Source organism: Hippoglossus stenolepis, chromosome 15 (assembly GCF_022539355.2).
Source record: "Hippoglossus stenolepis isolate QCI-W04-F060 chromosome 15, HSTE1.2, whole genome shotgun sequence".
Taxonomy (NCBI): Eukaryota; Metazoa; Chordata; class Actinopteri; order Pleuronectiformes; family Pleuronectidae; genus Hippoglossus; species Hippoglossus stenolepis.
The window spans coordinates 7,126,549-7,140,514 of record NC_061497.1 but is presented as its reverse complement, the minus strand read 5'-3'; the positions used below and the strand labels follow the sequence as shown (position 1 = coordinate 7,140,514).

Genomic DNA, 13,966 nt, shown 5'->3' with positions numbered 1-13,966 from the left:
ACCTGGTCGGTACTTATGATCACACACACACACACACACACACACACACACACACACACACACACACACACACACACACACACACACACACACACACACACACACACACACACACACACACACACACACACACGGAGAAGTAGAGCAGCAGCAGTTCTGTCAGGCAGCCTGTGAGGTAGATGGGATATTGAGAGTGAGGTGAATGAGGCTGAGCCGGCTTCCCTCTGCAGAGTCGGCAGTGTGACAACAATTAGACCTCAATCAATCCTAAACATCGATCCCACTGAGACAATCAATGTATATACAAATCTGTACACTGTACAAACAATACAGTTATTTCACAGGAGTGAACAGTGGACATTATAATCACACACTGAAGCACAGTACGAGGTCCGTTATGTGTCTGACAAAAAGAGAAGAAAAAAAATCCCTGCAGATTTTCGGAGTGGGAGTCTATAGCGTTCATCTTCACCTCCGTCTTGATCTGTGCTGCTCCCTCTCTCCAATTCCCTCTCTCACTCTCCATAAAGTCAGTTTGATTGAGTATCTTTTTCTCTCTTGTGCGCTCAGCAACAGCCTCACACACACACACTCTCATATACTCTTGCTCACACACACACACACACACACACACACACACACACACACACTCTCATATACTCTTGCTCACACACACACACACACACACACACACACACACACACACACACTCTCATATACTCTTGCTCACACACACACACACTCCCTGTACATGGCTGCCTGAACTCTGCAAGAGGCGACCAGTGCTCTGGATTCTCCTGATCGTGCGTTTTGAGGTGAGGCACACACACCGGACACTGGACTGCCAGGTGCTGTGGTCAGTGCCATGCGTCTTATGGAGGGATTCGAAATGGTAATAATAAATCGGGATCACTATGGGCACGGCTCGGCTGCAGCAGCGGTAACAGCCCCTGTTGGCACTCGGTGGAAGGCGTAGTATGATTTTCCTTTTTGTCAAGTGGTGCATTATGTGTGTGTTAGGTCTGTCTGAGGTGGGTTTACTGTGGTGTGATACATGCTGATAGAAGGATTGCACATTCAGATGTTCTCTGTAACTGTGTTGCTGGACCGAAATATACTAGAATAATATCTGTGGTGTAAAACAATCTTTAATTTGTGAATTGCATGTTAAATGTGATGATCACACATGGACGTTTGTCCCGTTTCTTATTGCTTGTGCCACGACTATACAGTGCGACTAGCGTAATGTCAGCATCAGACCATATTCTGCAAAACTGTGGAGCCGTGATGTGTCCAATTTACTAAGTAGACAGTCCCTTTGTTTCCAGCAGCTGTAAAACCGTTTGGAGAGCAAGTGTATATTCGCTGTCACGATGTTTATTACTCTAAGTTTGGATCAGAACCAGCTGATCTGCTGACTCAAGAACTTTAGAAGATGGGAGGTTGTAGTTTTTTTCTTTCTGGCAGCAGTCCAGTGATCCGTCCCTTATCTAATAATTTCCCAGGTTTTTATTGGATAAAGGGAGCGTCGGACACATTTATCAGATTCTTGGCGCCACAGCTTTAACACCAGTGTGCACAGCCTTAGCTGCAGTTTCAGTCTGATCCTCCTGGTTTGAGCTGACGATGACCAACATCATCGCCCTGAGGCTGGTTTCAAGTTTCCAGGTTCCACTCCTATTTGGAGGCAACTTTTCTTTCTCTCACCTACAGGACATAGATGTTCATTTGTCGCCTCTCGTCACAAACTTCCATGGTGCATATAATTAAGAAGATGGAAACAGAGAACGTGTAAAAAATATAGAAAGTCAACAGGTGTTTTTTGTTCAGTAGCATGACTCTGTGTGTGACGCCGCTCCGTCTGGGAGCATCACCTTGTTGTTGATTGTTGCCTTGTCATTGTGGATCATCCTCACCACTCACTGCTGTTGTGTTTGTGAGACAGTGAATATCTTGTTATTCTTATTGCTGTCCTGTGGCTAAAGAGGTAGAGCGGGTCATCCACTAGGCAGAGGGCCGGCGGTTCGATTCCTGCACACTGTGCTGAGGTGTCCTTGGGCAAGATACTGAACCCCTGACGGCTATGAATGCTATGAGTGGTGTGTGATAGAGAAAGTGCTGCACATAGATTAAAACAACTGTAGTGTAAAGAGTTGTTATCAAGACTAAAAAGGCGCTATATGAATACCGACCATCTACCATTGAAAATCGCTGAGTGAATGCACATATGTCTGCTCCTACCTAGTGTCCCATCCGTCAGAGTGTGAGGCGGACGGGCTCCCTGCTGGTTACGGGTCCAGGGACTCCATCCTCAGGCCTGGCGTGAAGAAGGACTGGAAAAGGCGCAGGCGTGGCCATCTGAGGCGGATTGACAGGTCAGTGTTATGTGTGCATCTGTTTGTGTCTTTGTAATATTTATCAGTTGTTTTATTGCTGTTCTGCCTAAAGTGTTAGGTGGGTCAGATGACAGGTTTTTATCAGGGATGTTGCACTTACTGTGTCAGCAGTGTGGTGAGGCCTAGGTCCATTTAATGCCTGGTGTGCAGCTAATGGGGGGGGGTGGCTGCTTCGGCAGACATGTGTGTGTGCGGCCCCCCGTGTTGCTGTCTGTCCCATGTGGTCAGTGTGAAACTGCTTGTGTCTGTGTGGATGCTGATGTCTCAGCTGCAGCAGCTGGGATCCGGGCCACGCTGAGGCTGGCGGAGAGAAGCAGCAGTCTACGTTCGGACTGGGCGGAGGCGCAGCCATGCGGTGCTCCACCGTGCTCGCCATCTTGACGGGGGTGCTTCTGTACTTGGTGCTGGGTGCCGTGGTGTTCCGCGCCCTGGAGACCCCGCGGGAGGAGAACAGGCACATGATGCTGCAGAGCGCGCGGCAGGACTTCCTGTTGAACTTCACATGTGTCGGCGAAAACAACCTACAGGCCTTTATAGAGGTAAAGTAGATCTTCTTCGTGACAAGAGCCACTGGCAGTCTGTCTCGGGCGGCTTCTTCCTGTGGTCCAATTTCAACTGGGGAGGCATTGTGGTGGGTGGTCTTGAAATGGGCCTGAATTCCCTTTTCCATCAGATTTGACTTAATTAAAGAAGTGGTTTCCATCTTTCCTCATCACAGATATTGGCCTTATGTAAATTAAGATATAAATAATGAACAGCTCAACCAAACAATGATTTTCCTTCCCAGATTGTGTCAATTTGAAGAATTCTAACAAGCCTCACAAAGTTAAAGGGAAGTAATCTAAATTTATTTTGTGTTTCCCCCCTGTCTTTAATGACCTTTGTTAATCCTTCTAACCACAGGCTGGGATCTACAACTATGCCGCAATATATCCCTTCTTCTTTCACTGTCAGGTCTTTACAAGTTTTCATACTTTTTTATTCCCACTAAAGCTTAAAACACGAAAATAACATGTAGTCGGCTGAGTAAACTCCTGTTGGTGCTGCCGATAATTTTAATAAACTGTTCATATTTTCATATTATTATTTTTCTCTTTAAGTTTTCTCCTTATGTCTTGTGTCAACAGGGTCCAGGTTACTGGACCTGGAAACTGTGCATCAGAAAGTGTGACTGTGACAGTGGACTTAGTTACGGCCTGTTGTTATTTATACGTAAACAAACAACAGAGGATCTGTAGCTTAGACACTGATAACCTCTAGTGGCTAAAAATACATTTTGGCAGCGTGTCTGACCGACAGCTGACTCTGATTCGTGTATTATATTCACTGCATGGAACTTGAGTATGACAACACAACTTATCACAACTCATTTTGTCAATTCTCTTGTGGGTCCTGAGGCAGACTTCAGATTCGTATGGGGGCAGAGGTGTGGTCAGAGCAGTTTGTAAGGATGGGTCAACTCCAGCGTGTGTGTGCGTGTGTGTGTGTGTGTGTGTGTGTGTGTGTGTGTGTGTGTGTGTTCGTGGTCATGTTGTGGGGACCTAAATGTCACATATGTGGACTTGTCTTTCTTACAAAAACAAGTCCCCATAACGTAAATCATTACCTTTCAAGGTGAAGACGTGTTTTAAAGTCAGATTAGGTTTAGGTTTAGGTTAAGGTTAGAGTTAGTCTCCAGGAAATCAATGTAGCTAAGTCAATGTGATGTCCTCTGAAGTCATGGAGACATAAAGGCTGAATGTTTGTGTTTTATGAGCCAGCTTGGCAACCGTGACGTGATTCCGAGATGTTTGTCCTCGCTCCACAATGCACGTTGTAAATGACAGTTTTAGCCTGAAAGTGATCTGCATACAGTGGCTGACATTTGCAAAAAGGGACTCAAGGCTGACGTATGGCAAAGGCATACAAAGGTGAACACTTTCCTTATTATACATGTAAAAATATGCATTTCATCATTTAGTTTCATGATGTATTTTGACGGGGTGACAGTGGCGTGGTTACCACCCTCTCGCCTCTCAGCCAATCGCAACTCCTGCCTCTAAAGCTAACAAACTCAACAACTGCAACCAGATCCAGCCTGTGTGCACCTGTTTGCTAAAACGACAATAAAAAAAAAATCAACCAACTAGAAGCTGTTGCTTTAAATAAACACAGAGCACAGACACTGAATCTAACACTGAAGCACATCATGGGCTCATTTGCTTTGAAGTCGGAATGTGGGGAAAAAAATATGTTGTTTTATGTGTAGCACGTTTGACCGACACCTTGACACCTCTGCCCAATATTTGCATGATAATAAAGAGGAAAGAAAAAGGATCAGGTGATAGACATATAAATAACTTAAAACATATACATTTAACCATTCAAATTGGCTAAACAATTATGGTGTTAGGCGCTTGTGAGAAATGGACAGTTAGCCTGTGAGAAAAGTTACATTTGACAAGCTAAAATTACAAGAGAATCTAGAGCTAATTGTAAAATATGATGTCAGCAACTTGTGTACCGGAATTTTTGCTGACCATCCGAGTTGTGGCATGTGGTCACACATATGCAAATGTTTCCGTGGCGCATCTCCAATCTGTGCAAGCGAGGAGGTGGGTAGAACATATGCTTCCTGGGGCGAGGCCAATCATAGTGTGGCTTCACTCAGAGTTTAACTTTGGTGAACTTTGTCGTGCAAAATTCGCTTCACATTCACACATGTGACACTGATCGGGCCCTTGTTGTTTTCCGACTTGAGGTGGCGATCACGTGAATTTTCCCAGTCAGGGACTAATTTTTCCAATTATTCCGACACCACATTAATGCACAATGGACCATTGTTTCTGGCTAGCTACCTAGTTTTATGACTGGGTGTATGTTTGGGTTTACACTGTTATGCAGAATCAAACTAAATCCAAACAAGTTGTTGCTGGGTTATAAATCAAGCCCAAACCCCCTTTTGCATGTCCTTAGGCTAGTAAGTTAATAAAGGTGTGTGATGCAGATTGACTTTAAAATTGTTGTTGCTCCAGCTAACAAAAGCTGATCTGGTTGCTTTTATCAAGCTTGATAGCTTAAGACAACGCCCTTATTATGAAAAGTTATGACTTTATGAAAAGTTGCATGACAAGTTCTATGGGAGGAATATTTTTAAATAGACATTTTGTCGTATAAAATAAAAACTTCCATTAATAGGAAAATAGGTATCATTAAGTAACATTTCTAAATATTTTAGTAGGTTTTAATCATCTCAAATGATTCAAATATTTCATATATTACACAATTTATTCATATGACAAGTTTATAACAATACATTTCATATCGAACACTTCATAGATAAAAACAAGAATTATTAAATGTATCCCTACAAATAAATTGTCTACCAAGTCATAAATGTGATTTAAAAAAGGAAAAGATAAGCATGTGTTTTTCGCAATTTTCACATCATAATAAAATATATTCACTCACATAGGCTAATAAACAGCCAATGATCTAATGGCATCTATTCCCATCTAAAAATAAAACATAGAAATCATTAGGATGAACTTGCACTTGTAAGATCTTAAACACATGAGCTCTTAATTACATCCTGTATACAAACAGGAGTAATCAGCTGTCACAGAGTCAGACGGGTCCGGTTTCACACAACCAGTATCGGCTGATGTTTGATAGACTCCAAGTTCCGTCCTTCAACAGATGTATTGGAACTTGAGATCTTATCCACGACACAATGTCACCCTTGTACAGTTGTTTGATACCACTGGCTATTAATGTGATGGGTCATGTGTATGGCTTTGTGGCACAGCTGATTTCCAGGAGACCTTTGTGACTATAAATGATCTGATAATAAGAAACTGATGCATGCTACATAATTTTAAATAGTCAACTAATCCATCAATCAACAGAATTTTTTTAGAATTGTCAATGATTTAGGTTATTGAATATGTTTTAGTCATTTATGAAACAGAAATAACAATCAACTTTTGCAGTTGTTTTCACTGTAAATCAAAGACTTTTAGGTTTTGATCCAGCAACAATCTGAAAGGGCCACCTTGGATATATTAGTAAAGAATAATCAACAGAAAAACGATTGTTGGTTGCAGGTCAAAAATCAATTTTATTATTAAATATGTACAGGCTGAATATTGGCTTATAACTTTTTTTTTATAATGGGGGGCCCAACTGAAATCTGATAGGCCCTTGAACTGCCCCTGTCCTGTCAGTAGCCTTTAAAAAAAAGAAGTCACTTACTAATCCTAACAATACACATGACAACTTGTTAAGAATTTTTATTGATTATAATCTTTTTGAAGAAAACAATGTGCTTCAACAAGCAACAATTTTCAAAAAATATATAAAAATGATGTGTGGCTTTGCACAAAGCTATAGAGCTAACAGTAAACGTGAAAAAGTAAAAGTGTGCATCTTACTGAATCAGGAATTGTACATTGATGTTGGACATATAATTGGCCCCTCTGTGTAAATTGTGGCCCCTTTATGGCTCCTGATTTAGAAAAATCCTCAATTCGCCCCTGTTGTGTATTGTTATACCTGTGGTTAGTCAGTTATACCTGTGGTACGTCAGGGCCACGTAAAGCTGAAGTTCTCTGCTCTCATTTATGGCTCGTAGTCTCGTCTACAGTCTATATCAGTGAAATTTGAAATCGTCAGACATCAATGTCAGAAACGGTTTGTTTTTGCTCCAAATTGTTCAGACAAATTCAGTGTTGTGGTGAACAGAGACAGAGACTGACGTGCACATGACTAACTTCGAAATGTACCCTTTAACGCTGGGTAAAAAAAGCTCATTACCCATTATATTCCAAAAATGTTCAGGCCACAAAACCACACTGCAATGTAAAATGTACTGTATTTACTGAAATGCACCTATATGCACCTAAAGTCACTATAACGTCTGCAGAGTCCATGTGCAGTCACAGCCTCATCATATTCGCTTTTAATTTTAGAGTGAACAAATGTCTTCAAGTACCAACGGACACAAAATAGATACTTAGATCAGGTAATTAGATTATCTGTGCTGGCAGGGGTTCGATATACTTGGGACAGAGTGGAGCCGGTCGCCGTAATGCATCGGTAATCAGTCTCTTTGTCACTGACAGGCTGATGCTGATCGTGACTGTGCATTTTCCACATCATTTGCGGCCGGCTGTAAAGTAGTAAATTAATTGATCTTGAACTAGGCAAAATTACTGATGGGTTAATATATTCATGTGTAAAATCAGATTTTTAAGCTCTCTTTTTACTGTCTAATTAAAGGTTCAGTGTGTAGAATTTAGTGACATCTAGTGGTGAAGTTGCACGTCGCAGCTGAATACCCCTCACCTCACCCCCCCCTTCCAAACATTTGAGAGAACCTGTGGCAGCCGTCAGTTGTCATAAAAACTCAAAAGGTGTTTAGTTGGTCCAGTCTGGGCTACTGTAAAAAAAAACATGGCGACCTCCGGAGAGAGGACCCGCTCCTGATGTATATATAAAGTATTTAAATATAAAGGGCCCATTCTAGGGTAAAGAAAACAACAATTCATACAATATAGATCAGGGGTCTTCAACGTTTTATAGGCCAAGGACCCCCAAACTGATGGAGAGATGGAGCAGGGACCCCCTACTATATATATTGTATAAAATTGTGTTTTATATTAAACTGGGCCTAGTGCCATGTATAAACATAGCTACCCTGTTATTGTGCATTCAATACTAAGCTATTCAAATAATACACAGGTTCATATATTCATGTTTTTATTTTAAACATGTGTAAGGTATAGGAGCTGCAGTGTGTGCATTGCTGACTGAAAGATAACGTCTTCTGCCTCCATTTATCCGTTCGCTACAATATGTTGGATTCATGTTAATGTGTATTTAACGACATTTAAATTTGTGGAAAAAGAAAATTTAAAATTTAAAAAATATAAAAAATGGTCTAATCAACCAGAAATTTCGCGACCCCCCTGCAGTACCTCTGTGGACCCCCTAGGGGTCGCGGACCCCCTGTTGAAGACCTCTGATATAGATCATTACACACACTAGGGAAAACACCACAAGGATAATTTTGTATTTAAGTTCTGCCAAACTAACCCTTTCACCTAAATCTTACACACTGGACTTTTAAACATATATATTAATCTCATAATAATAACTCTTGTCCAATGTCCCTTCCCAGGAAATGGTGGAGGCCATCGGTGCAGGTGTGGATGCCACCAGCAACACCAGCTTTGTCAGCCAATGGGATCTGGCCAGTGCCTTTTTTTTCTCAGGGACAATCATCACAACCATCGGTAGGTGTCCAGTACAACTATTAAGACCACAACATTTAATTCTAATGAGGCATTTTTGACTGGAATCCGTTTACAAATTGTGTCTCTGACCTCTGACCCTACTTGCCAGGTTTTGGAAACATCTCCCCGAAGACATACGGAGGGCAGCTGTTCTGCATTTTCTACGCCCTGGTGGGAATCCCACTGTTTGGTATCCTACTTGCTGGGGTTGGAGACCATCTGGGTACTTGGCTGAGGAAAGCTGTAGCCAAAATAGAGACTCTCTTCCTGGTCAGACCCCAAACAGTGCTGTTCATGTCTTCTTTGCTTGTTCTTCCTTTCATTTTTCTCATCCCACTGTGTTGTTTCACCCTGCGGACAGAAATGGCGTGTGAGTCCCACTATTGTGCGAGTGATCTCAGCCGTCCTGTCCATCCTGCTGGGATGCGTGCTCTTTGTTGCAGTGCCTATCCTGGTTTTCCAAAGGGTGGAGGGCTGGAGTCTTTTGGAGTCGGCCTATTTTGTAGTTATCACCCTGACAACAGTGGGTTTTGGAGACTATGTTGCAGGTACACAACAATAGATCCACCGCATGTTTCTAAACATAGCTTGTAGAAGTGTGCCCACATGCTGAGGAGGAAGGGGGTGAAAACTTTATCATTACGGATGGAAGGCAACGGCCACAATGGCTATATTAGAACATGATGTTTAGATGTAAAGCACATGAATTACAGTATATTTGAATTCTTACATATTGCATATTTATACACTCTCCAATAACTAACAAGACACTAACAAAAGCACCTTTTTAATCACTGTCAATGGGAACAGTAAAAGGGTTCCACTGTGCACCAGTACACGGCGCACTAGATAAAGTAACATGTTAGTTGTGAAAACTTTGGTGGGAGCCATTGTAATCATGATGCAACATCTGTTACTAACACAATTTCCCTGCACTCATGAAAATACCACAGATAACTGGAATCGTCTTCAGTAGCGTCCACCAAGGCCCAACAGTTCTCTTGAGTCAATCAATCAATCACGTTTTATTTGTAAAGCCCATATTCACAAATCACAATTCATCTCAGGGCTCAATAAGGTGCAACATCCTCTGTTCTTAACACTCAACAAGAGTCAGGAAAAACTACCAAAAACCTTTTAACAGGGGAAAAACATAGAAACCTCCGTCAGTAATGGTAGAATGTGTGAGTAGGCATTTTGTATATCAAGCAGTCTTGTTGAAAATAATAGTCCACCATCAGCTGCCACCTCGATCATGATCCACCACCACTATCTCTGATCCGCTATCCACCATCATGATCGTCGATGTGGCCGCAACTGCGGTCCTGGATCTACAAACGAATGGTGCAGCTTTATTAAATTCAATCAAGCTGCACCAAATTCCACAAACTCATAGTTATCAGTTCCCCAAATATGCCAGATTTCTTTCATCAAGATCCATGAATTATTCCCCTGAGAAAACAGTAAAAAAAAAAAGCCTATCTCGCAATATTAAAGAAAGTGATTCCTGGATCTGCCACCTGACTTGGATCCGCACCAAACTTTAATGGATTCTTCCCTGACACATACCACATCTTTACACCACGTTTTGTGGAATTATTTTCTATCGTTTATGAGTTTCTTACTTACAAACCAACAAACAAACAAATGGACAGGGGTGAAAGCAAAACCTCCTCGGCAGAGCTAATATAGAAATACTGGAAAAAGAATCTGCATTCACAAGAAAGAGGAAGGCAGAAGGAGAGGGTAGGTAGCGATATGCTGTGTGTGTAAGAAAATTTCTGAAACTTTCGGATACATGCTTATTATGGTCAATGCTTTCGAAGTGATGGCTGCCAAGTAATTCACTGGGATATTATAGTTATCATGGATGAGTGGACTTGTTAATGACGTAGCTGGTAAGGTGGTGAAACTTATTTTACCTACTAGTGTTTATTTATTCAAGAAAATTGTATCATCAAAACTAAATCATCAAACCTAAAGTTATCAACTGTAGTGCAATAGAAAATACACAGAACTTCCTTCAGAGTTGAGAACTAGCAGATCTTCAGAAAAAACAAGCTACATTACTTTATCCATGAAAGTCGACAACTTCCACCAATAATACTCAACAGGGTTTATTTTAGCCCTGAGGTCACGTCACAGCTGAACTTATTCTCACCACAACAGAGGTCAACAGATCTGATCAGTGCTCAGACATATCCCCTTTTAATAACCCCTGATAACTTGCTGTTATTCAAAATGCTTTAATATACAAATCAATAAGAATTGACTTCTTTGTGCTGAAGTGAAAACATGGCTTCCGTTCTTCTGCGTTTGCTTTTACATATTTTTGAATCTATTGATCGGCAGATGAGTTGCTGATATAACTTAATTAGTCATCTGTCAATATGTCTGTCAGTTGTGATGCATTAAGTTCACTTAGCACAGATAATTGTCATTTTTCTCAATCAATTATTCAGGAGGATTTTCTTTTAAAAGGGCAACTATTGATTTATCTTACCTGCTGCATAGTGTCTCCCATCATGACTGTTTGGACATGGATGGGTGTATATTATATATGGTTATTGCTGCCTTAACTGACTGCTACTGTGTACTTGTGTCTTGTCAAAGGGGATTCTGGGATTGCAGGGAGCGACCACTGGTACAAGCCTCTGGTGTGGTTCTGGATCTTGCTGGGTCTCGCCTACTTTGCGTCTATCCTGACGATGATTGGAAACTGGCTCCGGGTCCTTTCTAAGAAGACCAGAGCTGAGGTATACTTGCATTCTTCTGCTTGGTTTTATTATGTTCTATCTCCGTTTCTTTCTTTCCATCATCTCTCTTTTTTATACTCTTTATTTCATTGAGTCTGATCCTGCAGTAGTTAATTATCCAAAGGAGAGAGAAAGGAAGGGGAAAAGAAGCTATTACTCAGCTTTACAACAACCACTATTTATCCCTATACCCCCTCCCATCCCACCCTGAGTCCCAACTTCCCAGATTAATAATAATAATAATTATAATATATGAAAAATACATTATAATCAAACCTTATCACAGCTTAATGGAATGACAGGCTAAAAAAGTGTGTAAACTATGATTTCAGGAGAAGATTGGCTTAATATGTGGGTAACATTACAGACATCCACAAACTTGCATAAATGGGGAGAATTTAATTGGAAAAACTTAGTTGAGTGCTGGGATATATGATCCCCAAGAAGTGTTGAATGTTATACTAGGGCAATATAACTAATAAAAAACAAAAAAATCCTGATAAAGGTGAATTACACTAAAAACTGTAAAGTGTTCAATGTCTAAAGTTATATTTTTTCTTCTTTTCTTTTTCTTTATCTTTTTGTCGTGTTTTTTGTTTTGAATATTTGCATGAACCCAATAAAGACTACAGTGGTAAAAATATAATACTACTACTAATAATAATAATATTAACAATAATAAAAATAACAATTATTTATCTGAAATTTAGGTTGCATGAAAAAAATATTACCAGTATTTAACCAAAATGAAACAAGAAAAGAGAAAGAGAAGAAAAGAAAGGAATGTAATAACAAAAGGGAGAGGTAGAGATAAATAACTGTGTATTAGGTTTGGCTCAACTCTGGTTCGATCCTTCTCTCTCAGATGGAAGAACTGCGAGCCCACGCCACCGACTGGACTCAGAACATCCAGAATATGTCGGTGGATTTCCGCATCCCAGGAAAAATCGACGACCCCTTCAAGCGGCGCCGGAGGAAGCGGCGCCATGGCTCTCGCAGCCACGGTCAGAGTGCGTCAGGTACGGGGCCCTCTGATGGGAAAGAGGAGCAGCGTGAGAACCAGACCGATTCTGGATCGTACTCCTCCTCCTCTTACTCGTCCAATGAATCCGGGTCTGGGTCAGAAACAGACTCTCGGGCCACGCAGACGGAGCGAGTGCCTGAAGAAAAACCTGAGAAAGAGGAGCCCCACCTGTCTCAGCCGCTGGACTACTTTGGGGAGAACCTTGCCTTCATTGATGAATCCTCAGATACTCAGAGTACTAAACTTCATCTGGATCCTCTGCTGGACCCAACACAACCCAACCCTGCTCGCTCTCGCCAGCCGAAGAGGAGACGCCACAGAAGGCCTGTTCCACAGACAAGCCCCGAGGCCAATGGCTCCAACTCTGACAGGAAGGAGCCCAATGGAAACCCCAAACCAGTTCCAGATCAACCACTGAACCTCCGGATTTAGGCCTGGTACAGAATCTCCAACTTGATATCTGAGATGTGTGGAGAAATCTGACAGAGAGCTTTCCAGTGTAGCAATGTATCTGTGTATATGTGCTGCTTACTTACAGACACTTGATGGAAACATATTGCAGAAGAAGCCTTAGCCACTTGTGGTTTGCATTTAATGGCCTTAGCATGCGAGTGTGTTTGCCTTAATCAAAGATGATGAAGTGACTTTTATGCCAATGCTCCCTTTAATTTATGAAGAGCTACTGCCCTCTACTGGGCCAAGACGGAAGTGCATCTCAATTTCAGGGCTCCCTATGTGTTTTACTAATCCACACCAGTGCAAAAAATTAGAGAGCGACCTAAAGAGGAGGTTGCTTACACTCTTCAATCCTGCCAACTATAATTAAACAGGTAGTTAACAGGCTCTTGTACATTTGAGGTATGTAACAAACTTTTCTAAATGCTGTGTGAATACTGTCTAAATGACCATAACATTTGCATTTTGATGCTTAAATGCATTAATCCAACTGTACTGCATACATGTAATAAATATTTTTTAAATTAAAGCAGCACTGTGTCTTACACGCATTTTTATTATATTGTTCTACATGTTTTCTAAAGATGCTGTTCTGACCCTTATGGCTAAATAGGGTAGAGCATCCTCTAACCAGAAGGTTGGTGGTTTGATCCCAGGCTTCCCCATCTTCATGCCGAAGGGTCCTTGGGCAAGATAACCTGCAGAGGCAAACAACCATACACTCTCACATTCACACCCACAGTCAATCTAGAGTCTCCAATTGACCCAACCCCTGTCTGCATTTCTCTGGGCTGTGGGAGGAAGCCAGAGTATCCAGAGAAAATCCACACAGACACTGTGAGAACATGCAAACTCAGCATCAACATCATTACATGAAAAAGCAGTTCAGTCTTTCTAGTAAAGCTGGGGTTGAACATACGGTGCATTAGGGTTTATGTTTTTCCATAGATGACCAATTACTCTACATTCCTGGACGACATGTTTTGGCTACAAAATGTGATTTAGTGAAATTTTGTACTTGATTCATTCACCATCTTTCATTTTCCATTTCCTGTTATA

General features: G+C 41.4%; 1 protein-coding gene across 3 annotated transcripts; it reads left to right on the top strand.

Annotated features, from left to right (window-relative positions):
* Positions 1-709: 709 nt before the first annotated feature.
* LOC118122629 (potassium channel subfamily K member 4) lies at positions 710-13,439 on the top strand. 3 transcript variants are annotated; one of them, XM_047343680.1, is made up of 8 exons: positions 710-815; positions 2,246-2,375; positions 2,665-2,935; positions 8,557-8,671; positions 8,781-8,941; positions 9,033-9,219; positions 11,285-11,427; positions 12,293-13,439. In XM_047343680.1, exons 3-8 carry the CDS (start codon positions 2,747-2,749, stop codon positions 12,881-12,883), a joined length of 1,386 nt encoding a protein of 461 aa, XP_047199636.1. In that variant the 5' UTR covers positions 710-815; positions 2,246-2,375; positions 2,665-2,746; the 3' UTR covers positions 12,884-13,439. The 3 variants fall into 3 exon arrangements, with proteins under 3 accessions (XP_047199636.1, XP_047199635.1, XP_047199637.1); XM_047343679.1 differs by having other exon boundaries at positions 771-892; XM_047343681.1 differs by lacking the exons at positions 710-815; positions 2,246-2,375 and adding an exon at positions 3,184-3,350 and having other exon boundaries at positions 2,798-2,935.
* Positions 13,440-13,966: the final 527 nt, after the last annotated feature.

Excerpts from the sequence above, each read along its gene's own strand:
- LOC118122629 (XM_047343680.1), top strand. The coding sequence starts at position 2,747 with ATGCGGTGCTCCACCGTGCTCGCCATCTTGACGGGGGTGCTTCTGTAC. Across the intron at positions 2,936-8,556 it reads ACCTACAGGCCTTTATAGAG|GAAATGGTGGAGGCCATCGG; the intron begins GTAAAGTAGATC and ends GTCCCTTCCCAG. Across the intron at positions 8,942-9,032 it reads AAATAGAGACTCTCTTCCTG|AAATGGCGTGTGAGTCCCAC; the intron begins GTCAGACCCCAA and ends CCCTGCGGACAG.